This window comes from Cervus canadensis, chromosome 4, assembly GCF_019320065.1.
Source record: "Cervus canadensis isolate Bull #8, Minnesota chromosome 4, ASM1932006v1, whole genome shotgun sequence".
Lineage (NCBI taxonomy): Eukaryota > Metazoa > Chordata > Mammalia > Artiodactyla > Cervidae > Cervus > Cervus canadensis.
Window position 1 is genome coordinate 99,262,657 of NC_057389.1, and position 26,799 is coordinate 99,289,455.

General features: G+C 38.8%; 1 protein-coding gene across 2 annotated transcripts; it reads right to left on the minus strand.

Annotated features, from left to right (window-relative positions):
* Positions 1–2,762: 2,762 nt before the first annotated feature.
* Positions 2,763–25,197, minus strand: LOC122440621 (zinc finger protein 354B-like). 2 transcript variants are annotated; one of them, XM_043467101.1, is made up of 4 exons: positions 24,792–25,197; positions 23,960–24,055; positions 11,475–11,634; positions 2,763–4,898 (listed from the first exon to the last, which is right to left on the minus strand). In XM_043467101.1, exons 3-4 carry the CDS (start codon positions 11,527–11,529, stop codon positions 3,322–3,324), a joined length of 1,632 nt encoding a protein of 543 aa, XP_043323036.1. In that variant the 5' UTR covers positions 11,530–11,634; positions 23,960–24,055; positions 24,792–25,197; the 3' UTR covers positions 2,763–3,321. The 2 variants fall into 2 exon arrangements, with proteins under 2 accessions (XP_043323036.1, XP_043323035.1); XM_043467100.1 differs by lacking the exon at positions 11,475–11,634 and having other exon boundaries at positions 24,792–25,184.
* Positions 25,198–26,799: the final 1,602 nt, after the last annotated feature.

The window sequence follows — 26,799 nt, forward strand, 5'->3', positions numbered from 1 at the left end:
TATAATTCTTTCCAGTCTCTGTTCAGGGTTAATCAATCTTTTAAAGCATTTTTTCTTACCCTTTACTTTTTCAACTTTATCAGCAAATTCTCTTCTTAAAGAGAAAAACAAAACAAAAATTAACACAGATATCAAACATATAGAACTAATAAAAGTGGAGCTTTCTTACTGAAATGAGTACAGAGTAAACTCAGAGTCATAACTTCCTAAAAAAGCTCCTAAGCACAGACTGAAACTCATTAAGATTTTTAAGCACCCAAAGATCTGAAAGTTGCTACTATAGCCAACATCTTAAAAAGTGAAATCTTTCTCCAGCTTTATAGAAAATAAGATCAGCATATACAAATTCTTTCACCTCCAAGTCAAACAGAAACTTATTTGCATTCCTTTCTGTAGGATTCCTCTCCAGTCTGAGATGAATTCTTCCACCTATGCTCTCATTCTCTCATAATAACTTAGAAAATCTGTTCCAGTGACCTCTTTAATTCACTCTCAGCATGTACATACACTGTTGCCTCAATTATTAACACAGAAATATTGTCATTTTCTCCCATTGAAATACAAACTTCTTCTTTTTCCCCTAGAATAATGTGGTTTCTGTTCACCCTGATTAACAGAAATTGTTCTTGCCAAGGTCTTCAACAGGCTAGCTACTAATTCCAATTCATTCTCTTTTATGTGATTTGTGGCACCCAACACTACTGAGATCCAGTTCTCCTTTGGGTTCACTGACTTCACTCCTCCAGCTTTTCTACCTCTGGGGCCATTCCTTTTCATGTTAAATTACTTTTTCTCCACCAGCTCCTTATTTATTATTTCTGTGGGTTTTATATATGACCCCTGCTCCCCATTCTAATCTATACACTATGCTGGACAAGTTCACACACAATGGTTTTGACTACCAATTCTGTATTTTACTCTGAATTCTCGTCTTCTGGGTCTAGATTTCTAGGCTTGTCTGTTCAGCTGTCTTCAACCTTCTGAACTCAGTCTCTACACCTTATTGCTAGACCCACTTCCCTTATAGAAAATCTTTCATTGGTATAAATTTCTGAATCAATTTCAAATGTTTTAGGATGGCAAGTAAGACCTTTGGTTCTGCCATTTCTCAAGCTTCAACCTGTCATTCTCACCACTTAACAGATATTCTACAAATGTGTCACGCTGTCACCCACCTTTATGTTTGCTTATATGGCTTCCTTTCCTTGAAGGACTCATCTCACTCCCTGGAGAACTCTTATTATTCTTCCCAAACGAGGCTCAGACCTCACTGTCCCTAGTCCTTTCAGACTCTTTATGCATCCAGCACAAAAACACAGCATTTGTGTTCTATAACATAGTATCATTGTCACATCTGTTTCCCTGTGCAAACTACTTTAACACATTGTAATCTTCTTACTCATTTGTTATTCTCTTCAACTCCATCTTTTTGCCTGTCAAATCATGACTTCCTGAAGGCCTATTCTTTTTCTCTTGTATGAGTTCCAGTGCCTAGAATAATAGCTGGCTCACACTTGGGGTTAAGCATTTACTGAGTAAACTGCTTTTTAAAGGCTTAGAAATTTCCCCCTTCTTTTATTTTCCTTTGGAGTCTGAGATTTTTAAAAACTAGAAAATCTTAAGTGGGGAAAACATGCTTTTATTTCATGAAATTGATTCCTTTTTAAGACTGCCACAAGTTCTTAGGAATTCTGCAGCAAACTAAAAAAAAAAAAATTAATAGCTTTAAAGGGATTATCTAATCAAACTATATTTTTCCTACTTAAATTAGCATGCTGTACAGAACAGAGCAAATAAAGTTATATGATAAATATGGCTTCAATGCAAAGAAAAATAATGCTGAAACAAAATTAGAAATTGTGTAAAAATTTTAGGACACTCTTAGGTGCAGTTTGGAAGTAACAAGAAAAATAAAGGAGGAAGAGAAAGTTATGACCAACCTAGAAAGCATATTGAAAAGCAGAGACATTACTTTGTCAACGAAAGTCCATCTAGTCAAGGCTATGGTTTTTCCAGTGGTCATGTATGGATATAAGAGTTGGACTATAAAGAAAGCTGAGCACTGAAGAAGTGATGCTTTTGAACTGTGGTAATGGAGAAGACTCTTGAGAGTCCTTTGGACTGCAAGGAGACCCAACCAGTCCATCCTAAAGGAAATTAGTCCTGAATATTCATTGGAAGGACTGATGCTGAAGCTGAAACTCCAATACTTTGGCCACCTGATGTGAAGAGCTGACTCATTTGAAAAGACCCTGATGCTGGGAAAGATTGAGGGCAGGAGAAGGGGATGACAGGATGAGATGGTTGGATGGCATCACTCACTCAATGGACATGGGTTTGTGTGGATTCCAGGAGTTGGTGATGGACAGGGAGGCCTGGCGTGCTGCAGTTCATGGGGTTGCAGAGTCAGACACGACTGAGCAACTGAACTGAACTGAACAGAGAGTGGGTTTTTTGGCCTCTCTTTTGATGAAAACCATGCACCAAGTTTGACAGCAATTTAGGAAAAGTAAGTTGCAGAGGCTGAGGTAGTTTGCAGTTTATTTTTATCTATTATTTGGTCCTTTGCTCTAAAAATGCATTTATTTTAAGATTTTGTGTGCTATTAAAATGTTAGTTGTAAGAGACATGGTATTAAGCTTATGCAGTTGGTGAGTTTCTAATGAGAAATTCAGCACCTTTACACACAGATTTTTTTCTGTTTACATGTTGCATATAGTGTATAACACTGTATAAAGAGACAGAAAAACCTCACATTTATCTTACAAATGGCCAAAATCAGTATTTTGAACTGTGATTTATTTGTCTCAGGATATTTTAAAAAGTGACTGACAGGTATTAAAGTATTCCACATATTTATTACACAGTCAAAGCTTTTCCTTAAAATTAAATAACTGATAAGGACTAGATTAAAATTGAAGTTTTATCGTATTCATTACATTTACTAAGTCATTCTCAAGTGTGTATACAGTTGTCCCACACTATCTGTAGTGGACTGATTCCAGGACCCCCCCCCCCCCCCCAGATACCAAAATCTGAAGATGATCAAGTCCCTTATGTAAAATGGCATAGAATTTGCATGTAACCTATGCACATCCTCTTATAAACTTTAAATCATCTCTAAGTTACTTGAAATACCTAATACAGTGCAAATGCTTATGAAAATAGTTGCCAGTGTGTGGCAAATTCAAATTTTGTTTTTGGATATTTCTGAAAATTATTTTTTTAGTATTTTAAATTTGCAGTTATTTGAACCAGTGGATGTAGAACCCACAGATATGTGGGATCAATTTTATTCTAATGACCTTTGGTTTAAGGGTTTCACACATGCAAATCTACTTTGAAGGGGTCCTCTTCAATGTGAATTTTATAATGGTTCGTAAGGGACGACCTCTGGCTGAAGAGTTTCCCGCATGCATTACATTCATAGGGTTTCTCTCCAGTATGAATTCTTTGATGTGCAATAAGTGATGAGCTCTGCCTAAAAGTTTTCCCACAGGTAATACACACAAAGGGTTTTTCTCCTGTATGAATCCTTTGATGTTGAAGAAGAGCTGCACTCTGCCCAAAAGATATCCCACATTCCAGACATCGATATGGTTTCTCTCCTGTGTGAATTCTGTGATGATTACTAAGGGATGAATTACACCTGAATGTTTTCCCACACTCATTACATTTATAGGGTCTTTCTCCAGTGTGCATTCTCTGATGTTGAATGAGAGCAGAACTTTGTCTGAAGGCTTTCCCACACACTTTACATTTACATGGTTTCTCTCCAGTATGAATTCGCTGATGAATAATGAGTGTTGAGTGGGAACTTAAGGCTTTACCACACTCATTACAATTATACAATTTCTCTCCAGTATGAATTATTCTATGCCTATTAAGTCGTGAAATAGAAGTGAAACCTTTTTCACATTCATTACATCTGTAAGGCTTTTCTCCGGTGTGAATTCTTTCATGTTGAATAAGAGATGCACTCTGACTGAAGGCTCTCCCACATTCACCACATTTAAAAGGTTTCTCTCCTGTGTGAATTCTCTGGTGGTAACGAAGGGATGAACTAGACTTAAAGGTGTTGCCACATTCGTTACATAAATAGGACTTCTTTCTTGAATGAATTCTCTGACATCCAGGAAGGTTGCAAGTGGCTGCCTTCCTTCCTGGGTTATATTTGTGGGGATTGTCTTGAGCATGAATTTTTTGATGTATAAAAAGGGCAGACCTTCTGCCAAAAGATTTACCACATTCTTTACATTTGTAGGATTTTTCCACAGTATGTATTTTTACGTGTTTATAAAGGGACGCACTATGGCTGAAGGCTTTCCCACACTCTTTACATATATAGGGTTTCTCTCCAGTATGAGTTCTTTGATGTTGAATAAGAGCTGAACTTTGGCTGAAGGCTTTCAAACATTCATCACATTGAAATAATTTCTCTCCAGAATGGTTTTTCTGATGTTTACGAAGGGATGACTTGTGAATGAAGGCTTTTTCACATATGTTACATTTATGGCGTTTTTCTGCTGTCTTTATTTTCGACTGGTTAAGTACATTTGAATCCTGCCTGAAGCTATTCCTTTGTATTTCATATTTTGAGGGTGTTTTTTCTCTAGCACTCCTCTGTTGCTTAACAAACACTGATTTCAGGCTGAAATTTTGGCCGAAGTCATTATTTTTATGGCTTCTTTCTGCAGTGAGGATTTTTGTATGGGTGACTGAAATTATTTGTAAACTTTCACTTTTGTCCTTCTGTTTCTTTATTCTGTCTTCATATATGCAGGGGTTTTCTGATATGAAATTCCATGGTTCATCCTTTTTGAGTGTTTTCCTTATTAGCCCCGAAAATGATGAGTCTTGAGTTTGAGTTGCCTTTGTGGTTTTACTGCTCTTACATTCTGAAAAAAATAAAAAAAGGAAGTGCCAATGATTCACATGATTAGCTGAGACTAAATATATAGAAGGAATAAATATTAATGATATCTAAATAAGGCCTCACTTTCTGGATAAAAAAACTAGGAAGAGGAAAAAATAGGAAAGTAACACTGTATATATAAAACAATAATGAATGAGAGATGATGTATTAGGGTGAGTAAAATAAGGGATCCTCATTTAAAGAAGGTGAGCATATATGCATGACCAGGAGAATGGAGAGAAGGGATCAGAGGAGAAGTATGAACTGGGAAATTCAGTCTAGCACCCAAAGCATATGACAGGCTCATAAATTATCTCCATGACATCATTCTCATTTCTGTAATTATTTCTAATCTTGAATATCTTTCCTACTTTTCCTACATGTCAAACTTCTCTGTAGCCTTCAGATTCAGTTCCAATGTTAGCTTGTCTGTCACCCTTTCCTGACTCTGAGCCCCACCAATCTATTCCCCTTATTATACCACTTACCATAGTATACCATAATATGTATTTAAGGGAAAAAACTGAGTATATCTAGAGACAAGGAGAAAGCCTTAAAAAAATTCAGCACCATTAATAATAAACACATGCAAGAAAACAGGAATTGAGGGATACTTCCTCAACAAGATAAAGTACATACACTTTAGTCCTAAAGTCAGTATCTTATTTAATGAAGAAACTCTAGAGACATTTCCACCACGATCAAGAACAAGGCAAGGATGTCAACTACCTTCACTTCTATTCAACATGGTACTAGATGTATTAACCAATACAAGTATACAAGCAAAGTCTTTTGGCTTTGTGTATAAACAGGCATAAGGATGAGTAAAGAGAAAATTAAACTACTTCTATTTGCTGATGCTATTAATGCTACATCTAAAATTAAACCTCAGAGAATCAATAATAAAACTTGATCAGTGACATAGCAGGATATAAAATTAACATACTAAAATCAATAACCTTCATTTATACAAAAAATTTAGGGAAATAAATTCACAAGAAATATGAAAAACTTATATGAAGAAAAATTTAAAACAGTCTTGAATGTCATTAAAGTATACCTGAACCAATAGCAAAACCTCTCCTATTCATGGATAAAATGAGTAAATATTATAAAAATATAAAGGTATTAAATTGCATTGTGTGTGTGTGTGTGTGTATAGATAGATATTTTAAATCCTGCAGGATTTCTCAACTTCAGCTGACATTTTATGCTGGATAATTCTTTGTTTTTCAGTGATGGCCTGTGCAATAGTACCTACTCTTTTCACCACTCCTATCCTCTCTCAAGTTGTAACACTCAAAAATATTTCAAGACACTGAAGCACTGAAATGGTAAAATCACCCCTGGTAGAGAACCAATGGTATGGATGAAATAAAAATGACAGTAAGTTAATAAATGTTAGAACTGGGTGATAGACACACAGGAATTCCTTATATTATTTTCTCTACTTTCATATATGTTTAAACTTTTCTATAATAAAAGTAAAAATTAAATTTTCTTTTACTTTCTGTTAATTTCTTGCTAGAGGAGAGAGTAAGTTAATATTTTCCCCCTTTATACCATGTCTAATCAGGGAGAAATTAGAAAATGTTTATACATGAATGAAAATGAAAACACAACTTACTAAAACTTATGGGGTGTAGTGAAAACAGTGCTAGGAAGAAAATTTAAAGAAGTACTTAAAAACATAATTTACTACTTAAGGAACCAGAAAAAACAAACTCAACCCAAAGCTAGCAGAAGGAAGGAAATAATAAAGGTAAGAGCCTAGCCACATAAAATAGAAAAACAATAGAGAAAAATCAACAAATCCAAAATCAGTTATCTGAAAATACCTAGAAAATTGATAAGCCTTTAGTGAGACTAAGAATAAAAGGGAAAAGACACACATTACTAAAATCAGAAATGTGAGTGTTGACATTACCACAGATTAAAATAAAAAGGATTATAAGGAAAAACTATGGATAATTGTATGGCAAAAAACTGGAGAGCCTAGAAAATATGGACAAATTCATAGAAACAAAAAACCTACCCAAACTGAATTATGAAGTAGAAAATCTGAACAGATATATATCTAGAAAAGCAACTGAGTCAGTAATCAACACCTCCCAATAAAAATAATAATTACAAAAAACAGCTCTTACCAGATGGCTTTACTGCCTACCAAACATTAAAGAACTAACACCACTCCTTCTGAAATGCTTCCAAAAAACCAAAAGAGGCAGCAATACTTTCTAACTTATTCTATGAAGCCAGCATTGCCCTGATAATAAAATCAGACAAAAACCCTACAAGAAAAGAAAGCTAAAGACCAATATTCGTTACATATATTGATTTTAAAATCCTCAATAAGGTACTAGAAAAGAGAATTCAGCACATTAAAATGATTATATGCCATGACCAAATGAAATTTATCCCTGGCATGCAAGAATGATTTAACATATGAAAACCAACTAAAGCAACACATCACATTAACAGAATGAAGACACAAAATCACACAGTCATCTCAAGTGATGTAGAAAAATGCACCTAACAAAACTCAAAATTCAACACCTTTTCATTAAAGAACAAAACTGGGACTAGAGGGAAACTACCCCAACACAATAAACACTATCCTTAAAGAACCCACAATTAACATCATATTCAATGGAAAAAGACTGTAATCTTTTCCTCTGAGATCAGGAACAAGATAAGGATGCCCACTTTTACCACTTCAACCCAGTATTGGAATTTCCAGCCAGAACAATCAGGCAAGAAAAATAGAGTATCTAAACTGGAAAGGAATAAGTAAAATGATCTTAGTCACAGATGACATGGTTTTTTTCTAAATTTATTTTATTGAAGTACAGCTGACATATAATGGTGTGTTAATTTCTGCTGTACCACCGTAATTCAGTTATCAGATGATAAAAGAATCTGCCTATAATGCGGGAGACCCAGGTTCGATCCCTGGGTTGGGAAGATCCCCTGGAGGAGGGCATGGCAACCCACTCCAGTATTCTTGCCTGGAGAATCCCCATGGTCAGAGAAGCCTGGCAGGCTACAGTCCATGGGGTTGCGGAGTCGGACACAACAGCAACTAAGCGCACAGCACATACATATATTGGGTTGACCAAAAAGTTCGTTCAAACGTTTCTGTAACATCTTATGGAGAAACCCAAATGACCTTTATGGCCAACCCAATATATACATTTTTTTTTCATATTCTTTTCCATTACTTATGGTTTACCACAGGATATTGAACATAGTTCCTTGTGTTTTACAATAGGACTTTGTTGTTTGTCCACTCTATATAATAGTTTGCAACAGATGACATGATCTTATATCATAAAATCTAAAGATTCAACAAAAGAACTGATAGAATACAAACTCAGCAAAGTGGCAGGATTAAAAAATCTACACAAAATCAGTTGTGTTTTTATATTCTAACAATTAACAAGTCAAAATGGAAACAGAGAAAAGGTTTTTATTTACTATAGCATCAAAAAGAATAAAATACTTAGGAATTAACTCAAAGGAAGTAAAAGATTAATACACTGAAAACTACAAACACTGTATAAAGACGACAAAGGTAAAGTGGAAAAACATCAAATATTTATAGATTATAAGATTTAATGTTGATAAGATGTCAATACTACCCAAAGTGATCTAGAGATTAAATGCAAGCCCCATGAAAATTCCAATGCCATTTTGGGACAGAAATAGAAAAACTCATGTTAAAATTTATATGAAATCTCAAGAGACCCTGAAAAGTCAAAATAATTTTGAAAAGAGGAACAAAGTTGAATACTCATACTTCCCGATTTCAAAACTTATACAAAGTTACAGTATGGAAGCATCATGGTACCGGCATAAAGGTACACATAGACCAATGGAACAGAATAGGAAGTCTGAAAACAAACCTTTGCATATGAGGGTAAGTGATTTTCGACAAGGGTGCCAAGACCATTCAATGGGGAAAGGATAGTCTTTTCAACAAATAGTGCTGGGAAAACTGGCTATGCAGGTGCAAAAAAAAAAGCCTCCAACTAATAAAAATAATTGAAAAAAAGAAAAAAAAATGAAGTTGGACCCTTCATGTGTGTAACACCATACACAAAATTTAACTCAAAATGAATATATAACTTAAATATAAGACCTAAAATTATAAAATTCTTAGAAGAAAATATAGGACAAAAGCCTCATGACTTAGGATTTACCATTGATTTCTGGAATAGAATACCAAAAACATAGGAAACAAAGGAAAAAATAGACAAATAATTGTATTTCATCAAGATTAAAAGCTTCTGGGAGAATTCCTGGCAGTCCAGTGGTTAGGACTTGGCACTCTCACTACTGGGGGCCTGGGTTCAATCCTTGGTTGAGGAACTAAGACTCCACAAGCTGAGCAGTGTGGCCAAAATAAACAAATAAAATCTTCTGTACGTCAAAGATGACATCAGCAGAATATAAAGATAAGACTAGGAAAAAATTTTCTAATTATATATCTGATAAACGGTTAATACCCAAAATATATTCCTATAACTCAACAATAAGAAAAAAACAATTTAATTAAAAAATGGGCAAAGGACTTGAACAGACATTTCTCTATAGAAGGTATACCAGTGGACTCTAATAAGCACATGAAAAGATGCTCAATACGTTAGGAAATAAAAATCCAAACCACAATATTCTATTTCACATTTGTTATTATGGCTAACAAACATACATGTGTATGTGTGTGTTTTAATTATAGAGAGAGACGGAAAGTAACAAATGTTGGCAAGGATATGGAGAAACTGGAACCCTTCTGAACTGCATTGGTGATCATGCACCAGCTAGGAGAAAGAAAGCTCTGACTCAGTCTCTTTCAAAATCTCTGCTAATGCTTGAAACGTCAAAAATTCCAATGTTCACTTGCCACCCCCATCATTCCAGTTTGGCTTTGAATGTAGCCACTTTACATGCCAACCTAAACACACTGTCATTCTCCCCTAAACAGACAGATGGAGTCTGTTGAGCAGGTTGAATATGTCACACAATGAAGGAAATTTTGTGACCCATTCTGTGTCACTGAAATATGCTGCTAGTGGTGACCATTATTCTAAAAAAAAAAATCTCTGAAATGTCTCTCATAACTCAAAAACTGGCCAGATCACTCTGGCCAGTGATCTACCCTTAGAAAGCATCTCACTTCTGTGTATAAAAGAGGACATATGTGCTCTGCATCCATCTCACAGAGCTGTGCAGACAGACGTGAGTTAAAGGCACGTACTTAATGTGGTTGATAATTTTAATCACACTCTGCAAAACGTTGTCAAGGAGGTATTTTCCAGCTAGCCAGCATTTCTCTATGAATAACACAGTGCATAGACTCACATTCAGAAGTGACCTCTTTGACCCAAGTACATTACTTTGCCAACAAAGGCCCGGCTAGTCAAAGCTATGGATTTTCCAGTAGTCATGTATGGATGCGAGTGTTGGACTATAAAGAAAGTTGAGTGCTGAATAATTGATGCTTTTGGACTGTGGTGCTGGAGAAGACTCTTGAGAGTCCCTTGGACTGCAAGGAGATCAAACAAGTCAGTCCTAAAGGAAATCAGTCTTGAATGTTCATTGGAAGGACTGATGCCGAACCTGAAACTCCAATGCTTTGGCCACCTTATGTGAAGAACTGACTCACTGGAAAAGACCCTGATGCTGGGAAAGACTGAAGGCAGGAGGAGAAGGGGACGACAGAGGATGAATGGTTGGATGGCATCACTGACTCGATGAACATGAGTTTGAGCAAGCTCCAGGAGTTGGTGATGGACAGGGAAGCCTGGAGTGCTACAGTCCATGGGGTCGCAAAGAGGCAGACACGACTGACCGACTGAACTGAACTGAATGAAGCCAGAAAGCCATCTAGTGGCTTTCTGACCATGTAATAATGGTCTAAAGACCATTATTATGGTCTCTGTGCAGTCAAACCTCTCTGCTAAGGATAATCTGTATTTGTACCACCCACTCCCAGCAATAGCATCAACACCTCAGTTCCACATCAGATCAAGCATTAGATTCTCATAAAGAATGAGCAACCTAGATCCCTCGCATGTACAGCTCACAGTAGCACTCACACTATTATGAGAATCTCATGCCACTGCTGATTTGACAGGAGTTAAGAGCTCAGTCATGGCAGCCACTCTGTCCATGCATATACAGACACAAAATGACCAATTCTGTTTTCCTGATATGAAATCATTCTTGAATAGTTCTGCAGCTGTGATGTTGGTTGCCAACCAAAGTGCACATAACATATCCTCCTGAAAAACAGATTGCACAAAAACAAGCACTGTTGCCCTGTTGTCAACATCGGTAGACTCATCAACCTGGATTGCGTACCACAGTGACTCATTAATCCTCTCTAACAACTGTGCCTCAACATCCTCTGCTGTTTCATCCATTCGTCTAGTTACAGGGCTAGCCGAAAGAGGAACACGTGCCACCTTTTAACTGTGACCTCTCCTAAAAGTTCATGACAAATGAACTTTAGCAGCAGACAGGATCAACTCTTCACCAATAGTAAAGGACTTCTTACCTTTAGCAATGCAGTTAGCCCTAAGAATGATGCTCTCAGTGCAGACACATTTCATGAAGTGGTGGCCTTCAGTAATTTCTTCTGTTCTTCATATTCACTTTTTTTTTTCCTTTTGAAAAACTCCAGAGACTTGCACTTTATTGCAGGGTGCTTGGTCTTCCTGTGGTAAAGCAGTTTCGAAGGTTTCGAAACTTTGTTGGATAGCCAGTCATCACATATTATACAAAGTGGGCTTAGAGAATGTGACTCACCTATTTCAATAAACCTGTAATTTAAGTTGGACTCCTGGTATTCTATATAACTGGGTCTTTGTTGCTGTGTGCAGGCTTTCTCTAGTTGTGGAGACTGCAGGCTTCTCATTGCAGAGGCTTCTCTCGTTGCAGAGCATTGGCTCTGTAATGCAAAGGCTTCAGCAGTTGCAGCTCTTGGGTCCTGGAGCACAGGCTCAGCAGTTGTGGTGCAAAGGTTTAGTTGCCCTGCAGCATGTGGGATCATCCTGGACCAGGGATCAAACCAGTGTCCCCTGCATTGTAAGGTGAATTCTTAACCACTGGATCACCAAGGAAGCCCCATTTTCTTTTAAATGCAGCTTTATTTTTGTTGGCAGTCTTAGAGCCTTCTGCTGTCTCATTATTGTGTCTTTCCCCCTTTTCAAAGAAGCTCTCCAGTGATGTTTGTTTTTCACTCATTTTGGCAAGGGTTACTTTGTGGGTTTATCAAAACTGTGACTGAGACAAGTGTGCAATGAGGGAAAGAGGTGTGGATAGAAGTGATAAATAAAATAATGGACAGGCCATGCATGGCCTAAAATAAGTATAAGATTCTGATTTAAAGCCCGCCACTAGATGCAGCTGTACAATTCAAGTACATCAATTCACTTGCCACTATAAAGCCTGCCACCAGATACATCTTAGTTGTCACTTGCCACTCACTGACAGGGTTTTTATATCAGTCTTCAAGCAATTGATTTATTATGGTCTCTGTGCAGTCAAACCTCTCTGCCAAGGATAATCTGAATTTGCACCCCCCCAGCAAAAGCATCAACACCTCGGTTCCACATCAGATCAAGCATTAGATTCTCACAAAGAGTGAGTAAACTAGATCCCTCGCATGTACAGTTCACAGTAGCATTCACACTATTATGAGAATCTAAAGCCACTGCTGATCTGACAGGAGTTAAGAGCTCAGGTGGTAAATGCGAGCAAGGGGGAGCTGTTATAAATACAGATGAAACTTCCCTCGCTCTCCTGCTGCTCACCTCCTGTCATGCAGCTTACCACTCACCTCCTGCTCTGTAAGACACTAGGGATCCAGTAATGAAAAGAAATGTTTTGTTTCCTCCAGGAGCCTAGTTTGACAGGAGAAACAAATTAATTCAATGTGCAATCACAGCAAATTGTGATCACTTCTACAAGGAAAACAAAAGATAGAAACAGAAGCAAATGTGTGCTTTAAATAGTATCCAAACTATCCTTAAGATAGTGGAGGATATAGGCAGGAAAGATGTTCAGGCAATAGTTACAGTTTCCTAGGATTTTAGGGGATTAGCAGTTTGCTAGTGGAAATTTAAAAACTGAATCTTCCCTTTTGTCAAAATGGAAAGATATATGCTTTCCCACCCTTTTTCTTGGCATATTCTTTGAGAAAACTTTTATTTGTAAATCATTCCTCTATGCCTTTGATATGTATTTAAACTTGTAAAGCCTCTGTTAGCATTACAAACCAGCACCAAAAATTCTTGAGAGCTTGGGAACCATCTCTTTGAAATATAAACATCAAGAAATATAGTGATACTATCTTCCTGTCCTTGTTAAAGTTTAGCCTAGTGCCTAGTTCCAAACTGGCACTATCTGCTCACCATAGGATACTAGCAGTTTTCTTATCACCAGGACAGATCGCCCGACCGCCTGGTGAGTTTAGGGTAAATACAAAGGAACGTACAGCTGTGTTGTCGTCGGTCCCCTGGGAAGTGACAGTGTTAGTCGCTCAGTCATGTCGACTCTTTGCGACCCGTGGACTGTAGCCTGCCAGGCTCCTTTGTCCATGGAATTTTCCAGGCAAAATTACTGGAGGGAGTTGCCATTCCCTTCTCCAGGGATCTTCCTAACCCAGGGATCAAGCCCAGGTCTCCCACATTACAGGCAGGTTCTTTACCATCTGAGCCACCAGGATGAAGACAAATGACAGTTAACCTCAAGAACATGTATTCTCAAGAATATGTAATTCTCAGCTACATTAAAAAAGGGTGGGTTTTTTTTCTGTTGTGATTTCATCAGCAGGTCACCTATGCAGTCTAGTTTAATGCTTATTCAATAGTGACAATGTTTTCCGTCTTTTGGAGAGATTTTTCTGGGTTGGCAGGAGATTTAACAAAACTTCCCTCAATATTATATGAAGGGATAAGCATGAGGGTTGAAGTCAGAATCAGTATCTTTTTTGTTTGTTTTGTTTTGTTTTTTTTCCATTTATTTTTATTAGTTGGAGGCTAATTACTTTACAATATTGTAGTGGGTTTTGTCATACATTGATATGAATCAGCCATGGATTTACATGTGTTCCCCATCCCGATCCCGCCTCCCACCTCCCTCTCCACCCGATTCCTCTGGGTCTTCCCACTGCACCAGGCCCGAGCACTTGTCTCATGCATCCAGCCTGGGCTAGTGATCTGTTTCACTGTAGATAACATACATGTTTCGATGCTGTTCTCTTGAAACAACTCATTTGAATCAGTTCTAATGAGATGGATGAAACTGGAGCCTATTATACAGAGAATCAGTATCTTTTTTTTTTAACCCCAAATAGGTTTTTGGCCTTATTTTCTAAAGCATTCCCCTGATTTATCCAATAATCAGTCAGATTCAAAGTTATATCTTAACAAAAATGTGACTTTAATTGGCACTTTCACAAGGCTTCTTGTAAACCAGAGGACTGAGAGAATTAAAATCGGTGTGCTGGGAATTAAACATAACAGTATAATTATACATGGGTGTAGTACTGCACATTTGTGAACACCCTCTGTCTTACTGAAAAAAGAAATGCTGGTCTAGACAATGGTTTTGGCAATGTCAATTTTAAAAACTTTTTATTATGGAAAAATTTCAATATATATGAAAGTAGAGAGAATTGTACAATGCTTCAAAAACCACCACCATTTCATATATAAGCTTCACTCCTCCTCCATCAGATGGGCTAAAGCAACTCCCAAACATATCTCATCTGAAAATATTTCCAAACGCATTTCTCAAAGGGCATTAAAAAAAAAGCAACAAAAAGCAAAACATCTCACAGCCAATGAAATTAACACTATTTACTAGTAGCATCTTATATACAGGCAGCATTTAATTTCCCTATGTCAAAGCCTTTAACTATGTGGATCACAATAAATTGTGGAAAATTCTGAAAGAGACGGGAATACCAGACCACCTGACCTGCCTCTTGAGAAACCTGTATGCAGGTCAGGAAGCAACAGTGAGAACTGGACATGGAAGAGACTGGTTCCAAACAGGAAAAGGAGTATGTCAAGGCTGTATATTGTCACCCTGCTTATTTAACTTATATGCAGAGTACATCATGAGAAACGCTGGGCTGGATGAATCAAGATTGCTGGGAGAAATATCAATAACCTCAGATATGCAGATGATACCACCCTTATGGCAGAAAGAGATGAACTAGAGAGCCTCTTGATGAAAGTGAAAGAGGAGAGTGAAAAAGTTGGTTTAAAGCTCAACATTCAGAAAACTAAGATCAAGGCATCTGGTCCCACCACTTCATGGCAAATAGATGGGAAACAGTGGAAACAATGGCTGACTTTATTTTGGGGGGCTCCAAAATCACTGCAGATGCTGACTGCAGCCATGAAATTAAAAGACACTTGCTCCTTGGAAGGAAAGTTATGATCAACCTAGACAGCATATTAAAAAGCAGAGACATTACTTTGCCAACAAGGGTCCATCTAGTCAAGGCTATGGTTTTTCCAGTGGTCATGTATGGATGTGAGAGTTGGACTATAAAGAAAGCTGAGCGCTGAAGAATTGGTGCTTTTGAACTGTGGTGTTGGAGAAGACTCTTGAGAGTCCCTTGGACTGCAATGAGACCCAACCAGTCCATCCTAAAGGAGACCAGTCCTGGGTGTTCATTGGAAGGACTGATGTTGAAGCTGAAACTCCAATACTTTGGCCACTTGATGTGAAGAGCTGACTCATTTGAAAAGACCTTGATGCTGGGAAAGATTGAGGGCAGGAGGAGAAGGGGACGACAGAGGATGAGATGGTTGGATGGTATCACTGACTCAATGGACATGGGTTTGGGTGGACTCTGGGAGTTGGTTATGGACAGGGAAGCCTGGTGTGCTACAGTCCATGGGGTAGCAAAGAGTCGGACATGACTGAGCGACTGAACTGAACTGTCTCATAAATTTTTTCAACTAGGAAACAAGGCTCACCTACCTTGGTTGGTATGACTCTTAAATCTTTTCTAATTATTAGGTTATAAATGTAATCTGTAATGTGGTGAAGTGAAGGTCATTTGCCATCCCAGAAAAATATCTTAACCTGATAAAGAGCATCCACAACAACCTAGAGCTAACATAACACTTGGGCTTCCCCAGTAGCTCAGTGGTAAAGAATCTGCCTGTCAGTGCAGGAGATGGAAGAGATGCGGGTTCTATCTCTGGGTCAGGAAGATCCCCTGGAGAAGGAAATGGCAACCTACTCCAGTATTCTTGCCTAGACAGTTCCATGGAGAGATGAACCTGATGGGCTACAGTTCATAGGTTTACGAAGAGTCAGATATGACTGAGCAACTACACACACACATCATTATACTTAATGGTGAAAGGCTGAACGAAAAATTGGTGCTTTTGAACTGTGGTGTTGGAGAAGACTCTTGAGAGTCCCTTGGACTGCAAGGAGAGCCAACCAGTCCATCCTAAAGGAGATCAGTCCTGGGTGTTCATTGGAAGGACTGATGCTGAAGCTGAAGCTCCAATACTTTGGCCACCTCATGTGAAGAGTTGACTCATTGGAAAAGACCCTGATGCTGGGAGGGATTGGGGGCAGGAGTAGAAGGGGGCGACAGAGAATGAGATGGCTGGATGTCATCACCGACTCGATGGACATGAGTTTGAGTAGACTCCGGGAGTTGGTGATGGACAGGGAGGCCTGGCATGCTGCGATTCATGGGGTCGCAAAGAGTTGGACATGACTGAGCAACTGAACTGAACTGAACTGAATGCTTTATACCTAAGATCTAGAACAAGGCAACGATGTCATTCTCATCACTTATAATCAGTATAGTACTGAAAGTCTACTTAGTACAATATGGTAAAAAAGTGATATAAAAGGTGTACGAACTGGAAAGGAAGAAATAAAACTATCCCTATTTGTAGATAACAGTACAAAGAAAATTCCTCAGAATCTACAAAACATTTTCTAGAACTATAAGATGTTTAGGAAGGTCACAGGAAAAAGACAAACATACAAAAATCAGTATTATATCTACATACTATGGACATATGGGCACCGAACTTATATTTACAATACCATTTATAATTACTCAAAAACACAAGTGTAAATGTAACAAAACATGTATAAGACTTGTATTATGAAAACTATGAAACATTGATGAAAGAAATTAAATAAGAGCTAAATGGGGAATTCCGTGGTGGGTCCGTGGTTAGGACTCAGCACGTTCACTGCTGAGGGCCCAAGGGCCAGGGTTCAATCTCTAGTTGGGGAACTAAGATCTCACAAATCATGTGGCATGGCCAAAAACAAAAACAAAATAGAACTAAATATATGGTAAGATAAACCATATTCACAGATTGGAAGATTCAGCCTAGTAAAGACCTCAGTTGTCTCAAAATTTACTTGGTTTACTACAATATCTCTGCATGTAGATATAAATAAGATTATTTTAAAATTTACATGGAAAAGCAAAGAAACTAGAATACCTAAAGCAACTTCTAAAAGGAAGAATAAACTAGGAATAATCAACCTACCCAACATTAAAGCCTATACATAGCTACAGTAATCAAAACTTTGTGATGCAGGTAGAGGGAAAGACACATAGATCAGTGGAACAGCAGAGAACACCTAGAAATAAAGTCACAAATGTGCTCAACTGCTTTTGGACAAAGGTGTAAAAGAACTGAGTGAAAGAAGATAGCTTATTCAACAAATAATGCTGGGACAACTGACTGTCCACCAGCAAAAATAATGAATCTTGACTGGATCCTACATCTAATACAAAAATTAACCCAAAAGAATCACAGAAATAAATGTTCAGTGTAAAACTATAGAACTTTTAGAAAAAAACGCAGAAGAAAATCTATAAGATCTAAGGATAGGTAAAGAGTTCTTAGACTTGACAATGAAAGGACAATTCATAAAAGGGAGCATTGATGAACTGGAGCTCATCAAAATTAAAACTTTCATTCTTCAAGAGACACAGTTAAGAGGATGAAAGGAAACTAAAGACTAGGAGAAAATATTTGCAAAGCACATATCCATCAAATGACTATGATCCAGAATGTATTAAAAAACTTTCAACAGCAAAAAACCAAGCAATACAATTAGAAAATGGACAAAAGATACAAACAGACATTTCACCAAAGAAGATATACAGATATCAAAAAAGCACAGAAAAATATGTGCAATGTCATTAGAGCTTAGGAAGATGCAAGTTAAATTATAGGTATAATTGGGTCTCCTGCATTGCAGGCAGATTTTTTACCATCTGAGCCACCAGCAAAACCCCGTATATACCTATAAGAATGGCTAAAGTAAGAGTAGCAACAACACAAAATGTTGGCAAGGATATGTAGAAACTGAATCATTCATATGCTGCTGCATTGCTGGTAGAATATCAATTGGTACAGCCACTCTGGAAAACAATTTGTTTGTGTTTTCAAAACCTACATGCAACTACAACATGACCCAGCAATTATACTCCTGGGCATTCATCACAGAGACATGAAAATTTTCTTTTGTACAAAAACCTGTACACAAATGTTTTTAGCCATGTTTGTTGTAATTGTCAGAAACTGGAGACAATCTATGTCCTTCAACAAGTGAATGGTTATATAACTGTGGTATGTGTACTTTACAAAAAACTATTCAGCAATCAAAAGGAATGAAATATTGATACAAGAAACTACTTTAAAAATTTCCCAGAGAATTATGCTGAGTGCAAAGAAAAATCCTAAAATGTAACATACTGTATGATCATTTAAATGACATTCTTGAAATGACACAATTACAGAAATGGACTAGGAGTTACAAAAGAGAAAGAACAAGGGGAGGTGAGAAACAGGGACAAGGAATCAGAGGAAAGTGGGTGTGTCTAAAAATGGGTAACAGGTAGGATCCATATGGGGGCAGAAGGAATTCTTCCATATCTTTACTGTATCAATATCTTATTTGCAACCTTCTATTATAGTTCTGGAACTGGGTGAAGGACCAGTGGGATCTCGCTGTGCTACTGGGTTGGCCAAAAAGTTCCAATACTTCTTATGTGAATCTACAATTATTTTAAAATGAAAGTTTTTTTTTTTTAAAGCAAAATTCCCTCTAAAGTAAAAACTCAAATTGGTATCAGTCCCCCAAATCTGATCTCCTAGTACCACTGTCTCAGTGAATGATATCATTGTCCATCCCTAAACAAGTCACAAGACAAGCAGGCAACCTTGACAACTCAGCATCCCTTATCTTCTGTATTGAATCCATCTTTAATTCCTGCTGCATTTATCTCCTAAATATCTCTGAAACTGGTTTCCTTCTTTCTGTCTCCATCACCACTAGGCTAACCAAGTCATTCATGCATTCATTAACTGGAAACTGACTTGGACTAGGCACTATTTTAGGTACTGGGGAAATATGTACAAATGAAACAGACAACCCAGCACAAGGGAGTTTATAATTCAAAGAAAGAGCAGATTATTAAAAAATACTTACTATTTTGCAGTGGTAAGGACTCTGAGAGAAAGTAACACATGATGAGGGGATTAAAAAAGAAGGAAGAATGCTGCAAAGGGTGTGGAGGTAAGGGAACCCTCCTATACTGCTGGTGGAAATATAAATTGGTGCTGCCACTATGGAAAACAGCATGGAAGTTCCCCAAAACAACTAAAAACAGAGTTGCCATATGATCCAGCAATCCCACTCCTGGGCATATGTCTGGAAAAAACTGTAATTCGAAAAGATACACACACCCAAAAGATCACAGCAGCACCATTTACAATAGCCAAGACATAGAAACAACCTAAATGTTCATCAAAAGATGAAAGGATAAAGAAGATATGGTATATATACACAAGGGAATACTACTCGGCCATTAAAAAGAAGGAAATAATGCCATTTGCAGCAACAGGAATGGACCTAGAGATTATCATACTAAGTCAAGTAAGTCAGAAAGAGAAAGTCAAATACCACATTATATCACTTACATGTGGAATCTAAAATATGATGCAAATAAACTTATCTGAGGCAGAGGAACCAGAGATCAAATTGCCAACATCTGTTGGATCACAGAAAAAGCAAGAGAGTTTCAGAGAAACATGTTTCATTGACTATACTAAAGCCTTTGTGTGGATCCCAACAAACTGTGGAAAATTCTTCAAGAGATGGGAATATCAGACCACCTGACCTGCCTCCTGAGAAACCTGTTTGCAGGTCAAGAAGCAACAGTTAAACAGACTTTTGGACTCTGTGGGAGAAGGCAAGGGTGGGATGTTTTGAGAGAACAGCATGTATATTATCTATGGTGAAACAGATCACCAGCCCAGGTGGGATGCATGAGACAAGTGCTCAGGCCTGGTGCACTGGGAAGACCCAGAGGAATAGGGTGGAGAGGGAGGTGGGATCGGGGATCGGGATGGGGAATACATGTAACTCCATGGCTGATTCATGTCAATGTATGACAAAACCCACTGCAATGTTGTGAAGTGGTTAGCCTCCAACTAATAAAAATAAAAAAAAAAAAAAAAAAAAAAAAAAAAAAAAAAAAAAAAAAAAAAAAAGAAGCAACAGTTAGAACCAGACATGGAACAATGGATTGGTTTCAACTTGAGAAAGGAGTATATCAAGGCTGTATATTGTCACCCTGCTTATTTAATGTATATGCAGAATACATAATGCATAATGCTGGGCTGGATGAAGCACAAACTGGAATCAAGGTTGCCAGGAGAAATATCAATAACCTCAGATATGCAGATGATACCACCCTTATGGCAGAAAGTGAAGAGGAACTAAAGAGCCTCTTGATGAAGGTTATAGAGGAGAGTGAAAAAGCTGGTTTAAAACTCAACTTCAAAAAACTGAGATCATGGCATCTGGTCCCATCACTTCATGGCAAATAGATGGGAAACAATAGAAATAGTGACAGACTTTATTTTCTGGCTCCAAAATCTCTCTGGACAGCCCTGGACAGTTGTACTTTCATTCAATTCAATCCAACTAAAGCTTAACTCAGAAAGGGCTCCTCGTGGATCAGAGGCTGCAAGGAGAGGCTGGTGAAGGTGAAATCTGTCAGATGCACTTTCCTCAAGGACCACCCCACTGTCCTTTCCTTCAGCACCAGTGTAGCCTGTCCACTCTTTTTTCAGGGTCTTTCGGTCTTTCTTGGTTCCTCTTTCTCTCTGCCTCCCTGACAATCCCACCTGCCATAGAGGCCAGAGTCAGATTCTCCTCTGCTTCCTTCACAACCTGCGTCTGACTCCTGATATCTCCAAAAGTGACCTGTTCCCTGCAGAGGGGCTGTGAGAGACCCAGGCCCATTCCTGCGCTCATCCGTGACTGGTATGGACACTGCTTGGGCTTTATGAGGGCTGGTATGCAGACCCTCACCCACCTTTAGGTGGGTCCAGGGATTCACTGAACTACGGGTGCAATTGTTGTTAAGGCGTTCATAGAATCCAAAGGACGCACCAGTTTTCCTTCACCTGAGCCCCTGCAGGCTCCTGTTCTCCAAGGTCTCCTCCCATTGGCTGCCCTGATCTCGCTCTCAGCCTGAGGTCTGTTCGAGTCACTGGCCTCTGGAAGAGGCAGCTAGTCTGTCTCACAGGGTGTCGAGAGCTTATGCTGGTTTTCTGCTTGGCCTGTTTCATGCCCTCACTGTTTCCTCTGTGAAGTTGGGCATCATTTTTGAGCTTTCTTTGTAAAATTAAAATGTGAAATTTGAATAAAATGGAGGCAGAAGATTACCATGCATGGGGAAGGTCTCAACTAATTTGAATGTTCTATCCTGCTCTGTCCCTTGAAAAATGTCTCTCAAATTGTAGTCTACAAGGACAGAAAGGTGAAAGTCATTATCCAGTGCCAAATCCAGACCAATTTATGTAATACATTTTCCAAACACTAAACCTTTACCTCCTTTCTCTGGACTCACACACACCTTTCTGAACGCTTCTCACATCCCAGGATCCTTCCTTGGGAAGCATTGCCCACACTGCCCCTCCTGATCCACATTCTCACAGCTCCTGTGGCTCTTCCCCCAAGATCCCCACCAGAATCTGCCATTCCACACTCCTGTGTGCACTTAGTCTTCCCCTCAGCTGAGCTCTGCCAGGGCAGGACCTGCGTCCTTCTGTCCAAGGTTGCACTGCCGTTTATCAGGGGACAGGAAAGCAGTGGATGAGGGTTTGAACTTGGTTCTCTCAGAGCCTGAGCCTCCCCAGTTCAACAGCTGTCAGTCCCCAATTTTCATGACAGCCACCTCTGCCATTTCTCTCCTCTGGTGACCACTTCTCTGGTTCAGTCACAGAATCTTCCTTCTTAACCCACCTCGTGAACATCGAGGTTTCCTGGAACTCTGACCTCTCCTCCATTCCCTCACCTGCTCAGCTCAAGGCTTCAAGTGCTTCCTTCACACTGGTGGCTCCCTGACCTCCCTGCTGAGTTCCAACCCCCTAATCCTTCTATAACTGTCCACTGCTGACCTCTACCCACATTTCATTCACATCTCAAGTGAAACCCCACCTCACACTGAACTCATCACACACCCTTAACAAAGGGGGCCTCCTCTTCTCTCCTGAACCCACTGCACACGCCTTCTTCCAGGTAATGTCTTGCGTACATTATGCAATAATCTCTAGAAGGTTCCCACCTCTATTTTTTTCTCAATTCAAATCTAAGCCCAACAATGTTTTCAAAGTGACTATTCTTATTAAATTCAAATTACATAATTAAGGACTTCATGAATATATTTTGTGAAAATTCTAATAAAATTAAATGTAAATAAGTCTCCTTTCATCATGCCCATTCTTGATCCCAATCCACATGTAACTAGTGTCCCCTGACCTTTTTTTAAGCACTTAAGCACATATTATGCATGTAGACAAACATGTATAACACCAGGGGCTTTCCTGGTGGCTCAGCTGGTATAAAGAATCCTGCAATGTGGGAGACCGGGGTTCGATCCATGGGTAGGGAAGACCCCTTGGAGAAGGGAGCTGCAGTATTCTGGCCTGGAGAATCCCATGGATTGTATATCCATGGGGTCACAAAGACCTGGACATGACTGAGCTACTTTCACATGCATGCATGCAGACAAACACCATGTAAATTTCTGTACATGTAAATGGTGACATGTTATAATCATGCTCTGTAACTTGCTTTAGTTTCTCATAGGCCTTGGAGCTCAGCCCACACCAGTGCTCCTTCTTTCTAACTGTGGTGCTGTGTGCCAACACAGCGACCCACCTCAGGACGTTTGAAGCGTCTCAGACTCAGACCAACTTTTCCAAAATATCAAGGACCATATAATTCTTCAGCTTAAATTCTTGAATTGGGGCTTCTCTGGTGGCTCAGCGGTAAAGAATCAGCCTGCCAATGCAGGAGACACAGGTTCAATCCCTGATCCAGGATGACCCCACAGGCCAAGGAGCAACTTGGCCCATGAGCCTCAACTGCTGAGCCTGTGCTCCAGAGCCCGGGAGCCACGACAAGAGAAGCCACCACAGTGAGAAGCCCGAGCACCGCAATTAGACAGCAACCCACAGCAGCAAAGACCCAGCCCAGCCAAAAAGTGATGCCCAAATAAATAAAACTATCAAAAGCTTCTTAAATTATTTCCAGTCAACCATAGACAGTTCTCATCTTCAAGAACTGTGCCAAAGCACCCATAGTGTGGCCCCCACCCGGCTTTCCAATCTATTTCCTTTCTCATCTCTTTCCTTTCCTATAACCCTCGTCTTTAGTCAGAATGAAACAGCTACAGTTCCTTAAATACACTAAATCTGCTGAATGAATACATGAAAATGTAGTCCTCCTCTGAAACAGGAAAGAATAAGAAAAAAGATCCTGAAAGATTTCTCCTGTGAAGTAATTCTAAGAGAAAAAGAGGATGCTTGTGACTGGGGGCCTTAGCATTCCTTCTCCATCATTTCTTGAGGACTGAGAACCTGGAGAAAATTCACTGACCAACATCTCCAAGTCACACATCCACTTGTTTACCAGACTGCTGCTTGCAGAGATTCCCCACTCACTCACCTAGAGAGGGACCTTCAGGGCCTTCTTTCTCTACTTTCCAGGGATCTTCTCCTTGCTGCAACAGGGAGATCACTTCAGGTTTGGAAAATGGGAGTCCTGCTCACAGAAAAAAAAAAAGACAAAAAAATAAAAACAACAACAAACTCAGTCTTGACACAAAGAGGTAACTGGTTCTGAGGGGAAACTTAGAGGATGATATAAAGAGCTTCTGTGGGGTGCTCAAGCTATGCCCCTATGATGTAAAGGGGTGGGTTAGGGAAAAAGCAAGGGACTTGTAGAACCTACCAATGGAATAATTAGTTACATGTGAGGGAAACACAATGAACATGCAGCCCTGAAATAGGGTACCATTAGCTTTCTCTAGAAAAAGAAATATGTGAAATGTCCAGACTAATATCTATAAACAGGTATCTATGGAAAGGATTATGTAACAGGTAGCTTGTTTAAAATGAGAAAACACTATCTAGCTCCCTTTAAAAATATGGATTATATGGTGTTCATCTGGTTGGAAAAGAAAACTGGGAAAGGCAAATGGTGGGTCAAATAACGGGGCTAAAGGATGCTCTCTGCTTAGAAAAGAGCAAACACATCATAGTGGGAATGGCCTGAACTATGAGGGAATTTCAAATGTGCAGTTCTGTAGACTGTCCTATTCATGAGGCACGAGGCATCCAGGCTTATGAGGAAGAAAAATTTTTCAGATTTATTTTTGGTGATCCAATTTGTACAGTGCTAAGGCAAAATTCAGCTGAAATTTTGATGATCCATGGCTTTTATCCCGGGAATTGGGTGTTGAGTTATCCCAATTTCTGATCAGAGGAAATTTCCTTACCCAATGAGACAAGGTTACTATAGTTCTCCAGCATCACATCTTGGTACAAGTTTCTCTGAGAAGGAGCCAGCTTTCTCCACTCATCCCGTGTAAAGAGCACAGCCACATCTTCGAACGTCACTGACACCTGTGGAGACAAGTATCCTAGCTCACCCAGGACCACCCATCACACAGGCTGAAGGCAGCAGCAATGGGAAGTAGTCAGGCTACCATGAAATGCTTTTATCTTATTCTAGATTCTGAAAGGTTCAAGTCACTTGTTTAATGAACACTTGATTTGTGACAAATATATACTGAGTAGCATGATGTCTGAACCATGCCCTGTGTTAACCACAGAGATCTGTGGAGGTATTAAGGCCATTAGTAGTAATTTTCATTAGAATAGTCTTTCTTAAGGCAATTCAATAAAACATATTAAGAGCTTTAAAATGTTTATACTCTTTAACCCTCCAAATTACTGTATTTGTTTGATAATGAACCGTGCAAAAAAAATGCACACACAAGGACATTTATTATGGTGTTAGTAAGAGCAAAGAAATGGAAACAACCTAAGTAATCATTGCCAGAGGCTGGGTAAAATAATTTAAGGCATTATCTGTGTGCTCTCTGAAGCCTGAGGACAACAGTGGCAATTAAAATAGCTATCATTTATTGAATGCTTTCTTCAGGCGAAGTACTATTCTTACAGCTTTATATTAACCTTTAGTGTAAATCTTTTATTTTATCTTCATGACAACCTTGAGAAGAAGGTACTCTTAGTACCCTCATTTTACGCAGGAGAACTCACAGAGAGGGGAAGACATCTGTCTAAAATCATAAAGCCGGTCAGTGGTAGTGCTGGGATTCCAATTTCAGGTGCATGGCTAAGGCTCCATTCTTAACCACTCTGTAAAAGGCCTCTTAAAATCTACCAAATAATTAGTAAATAATTGAAATACTGCATACAATGTACTTAAAACTGTACCAAGCTTATATTAAAGGTTCAGATGTTACCTATTATCACGTCAATATAAAGTACTATGCAATCATTAAAACTGATGGTATAAGTCAACAATGTTGACTTAAAAAGACATTCATGATAATGTTAAGTACAAAAAGCAGGTTATGTATCAGTATGTATAGTTTGTTCCCATTTTTGAAAAAAAATTAAATATGTACATAGAAAATGATGCTGAGAGATGCATAACAAATGGCTCACAGCAGTTATCTCCAGATGGTGGGTTTTTTTTTGCATATATGGAAAAAATATATACACAAATACACACACATACACACATCTATGTACATATGTACATATACAAGCATATATACATATACACATATAATGGGGGAATCCAAAGGGATATTGTATCAGTACAGGAAGACGACAGACTATTTCACAACAACTTTTTCTTTTGACTTACCTGGTGGCTCAGACAGTAAAGATCTGCCTACAGTGCAGAAGACCCCAGTTTGATCCCTGGGTTGGGAAGATCTCCTGGAGAAGGAAACAGCAACCCACTCTAGTATTCTTGCCTGGAGAATTCCATGGAGAGAGGAACCTGGCAAGCTAGAGTCCATACAATCCATGGGGTTGCAGAGTCAGACACGACTGAGCAACTACACTTCCACTTTTCTTTTGATTTGTATCTCTTAAGTTTTTAAATTGAGGTAACATTGGTTTATAACATTATATAAGTTTCACGTAGACAACTTTGTACAGTTGACCCTTGAACAATACACATTTGAACTGTGCAGTTCCCCTTATATGTGAGCATTTTTCAGAAAATAGATAATATGATACTACATGATCCATGGTGGGTTGGCACTCTAAAGCCTCATGTTGTTCAAGGGTGAACTGGATGTAAACTTCTGCATACACCACCGTGTGAGTTCAGTCAGTCAGTCAGTTCAGTCGCTCAGTCATGTCCGACTCTTTGCAACCCCATGAATTGCAGTAAGCCAGGCCTCCCTGTCCATCACCAACTCCCAGAGTTTACTCAAACTCATGTCCATTGAGTCAGTGATG

What these genes read in the sequence shown, in the direction of transcription:
- LOC122440621 (XM_043467100.1), bottom strand. Translation starts at nt 24,825, where the DNA reads ATGCTGGAGAACTATAGTAACCTTGTCTCATTGG. An exon ending in TAGTAACCTTGTCTCATTGG is followed by an intron (nt 24,056 to 24,791) that starts GTAAGGAAATTT and finishes TTCTGTGAGCAG; the next exon opens with GACTCCCATTTTCCAAACCT. An exon ending in CCCTGAAGGTCCCTCTCTAG is followed by an intron (nt 4,899 to 23,959) that starts GTGAGTGAGTGG and finishes TATTTTTTTCAG; the next exon opens with AATGTAAGAGCAGTAAAACC.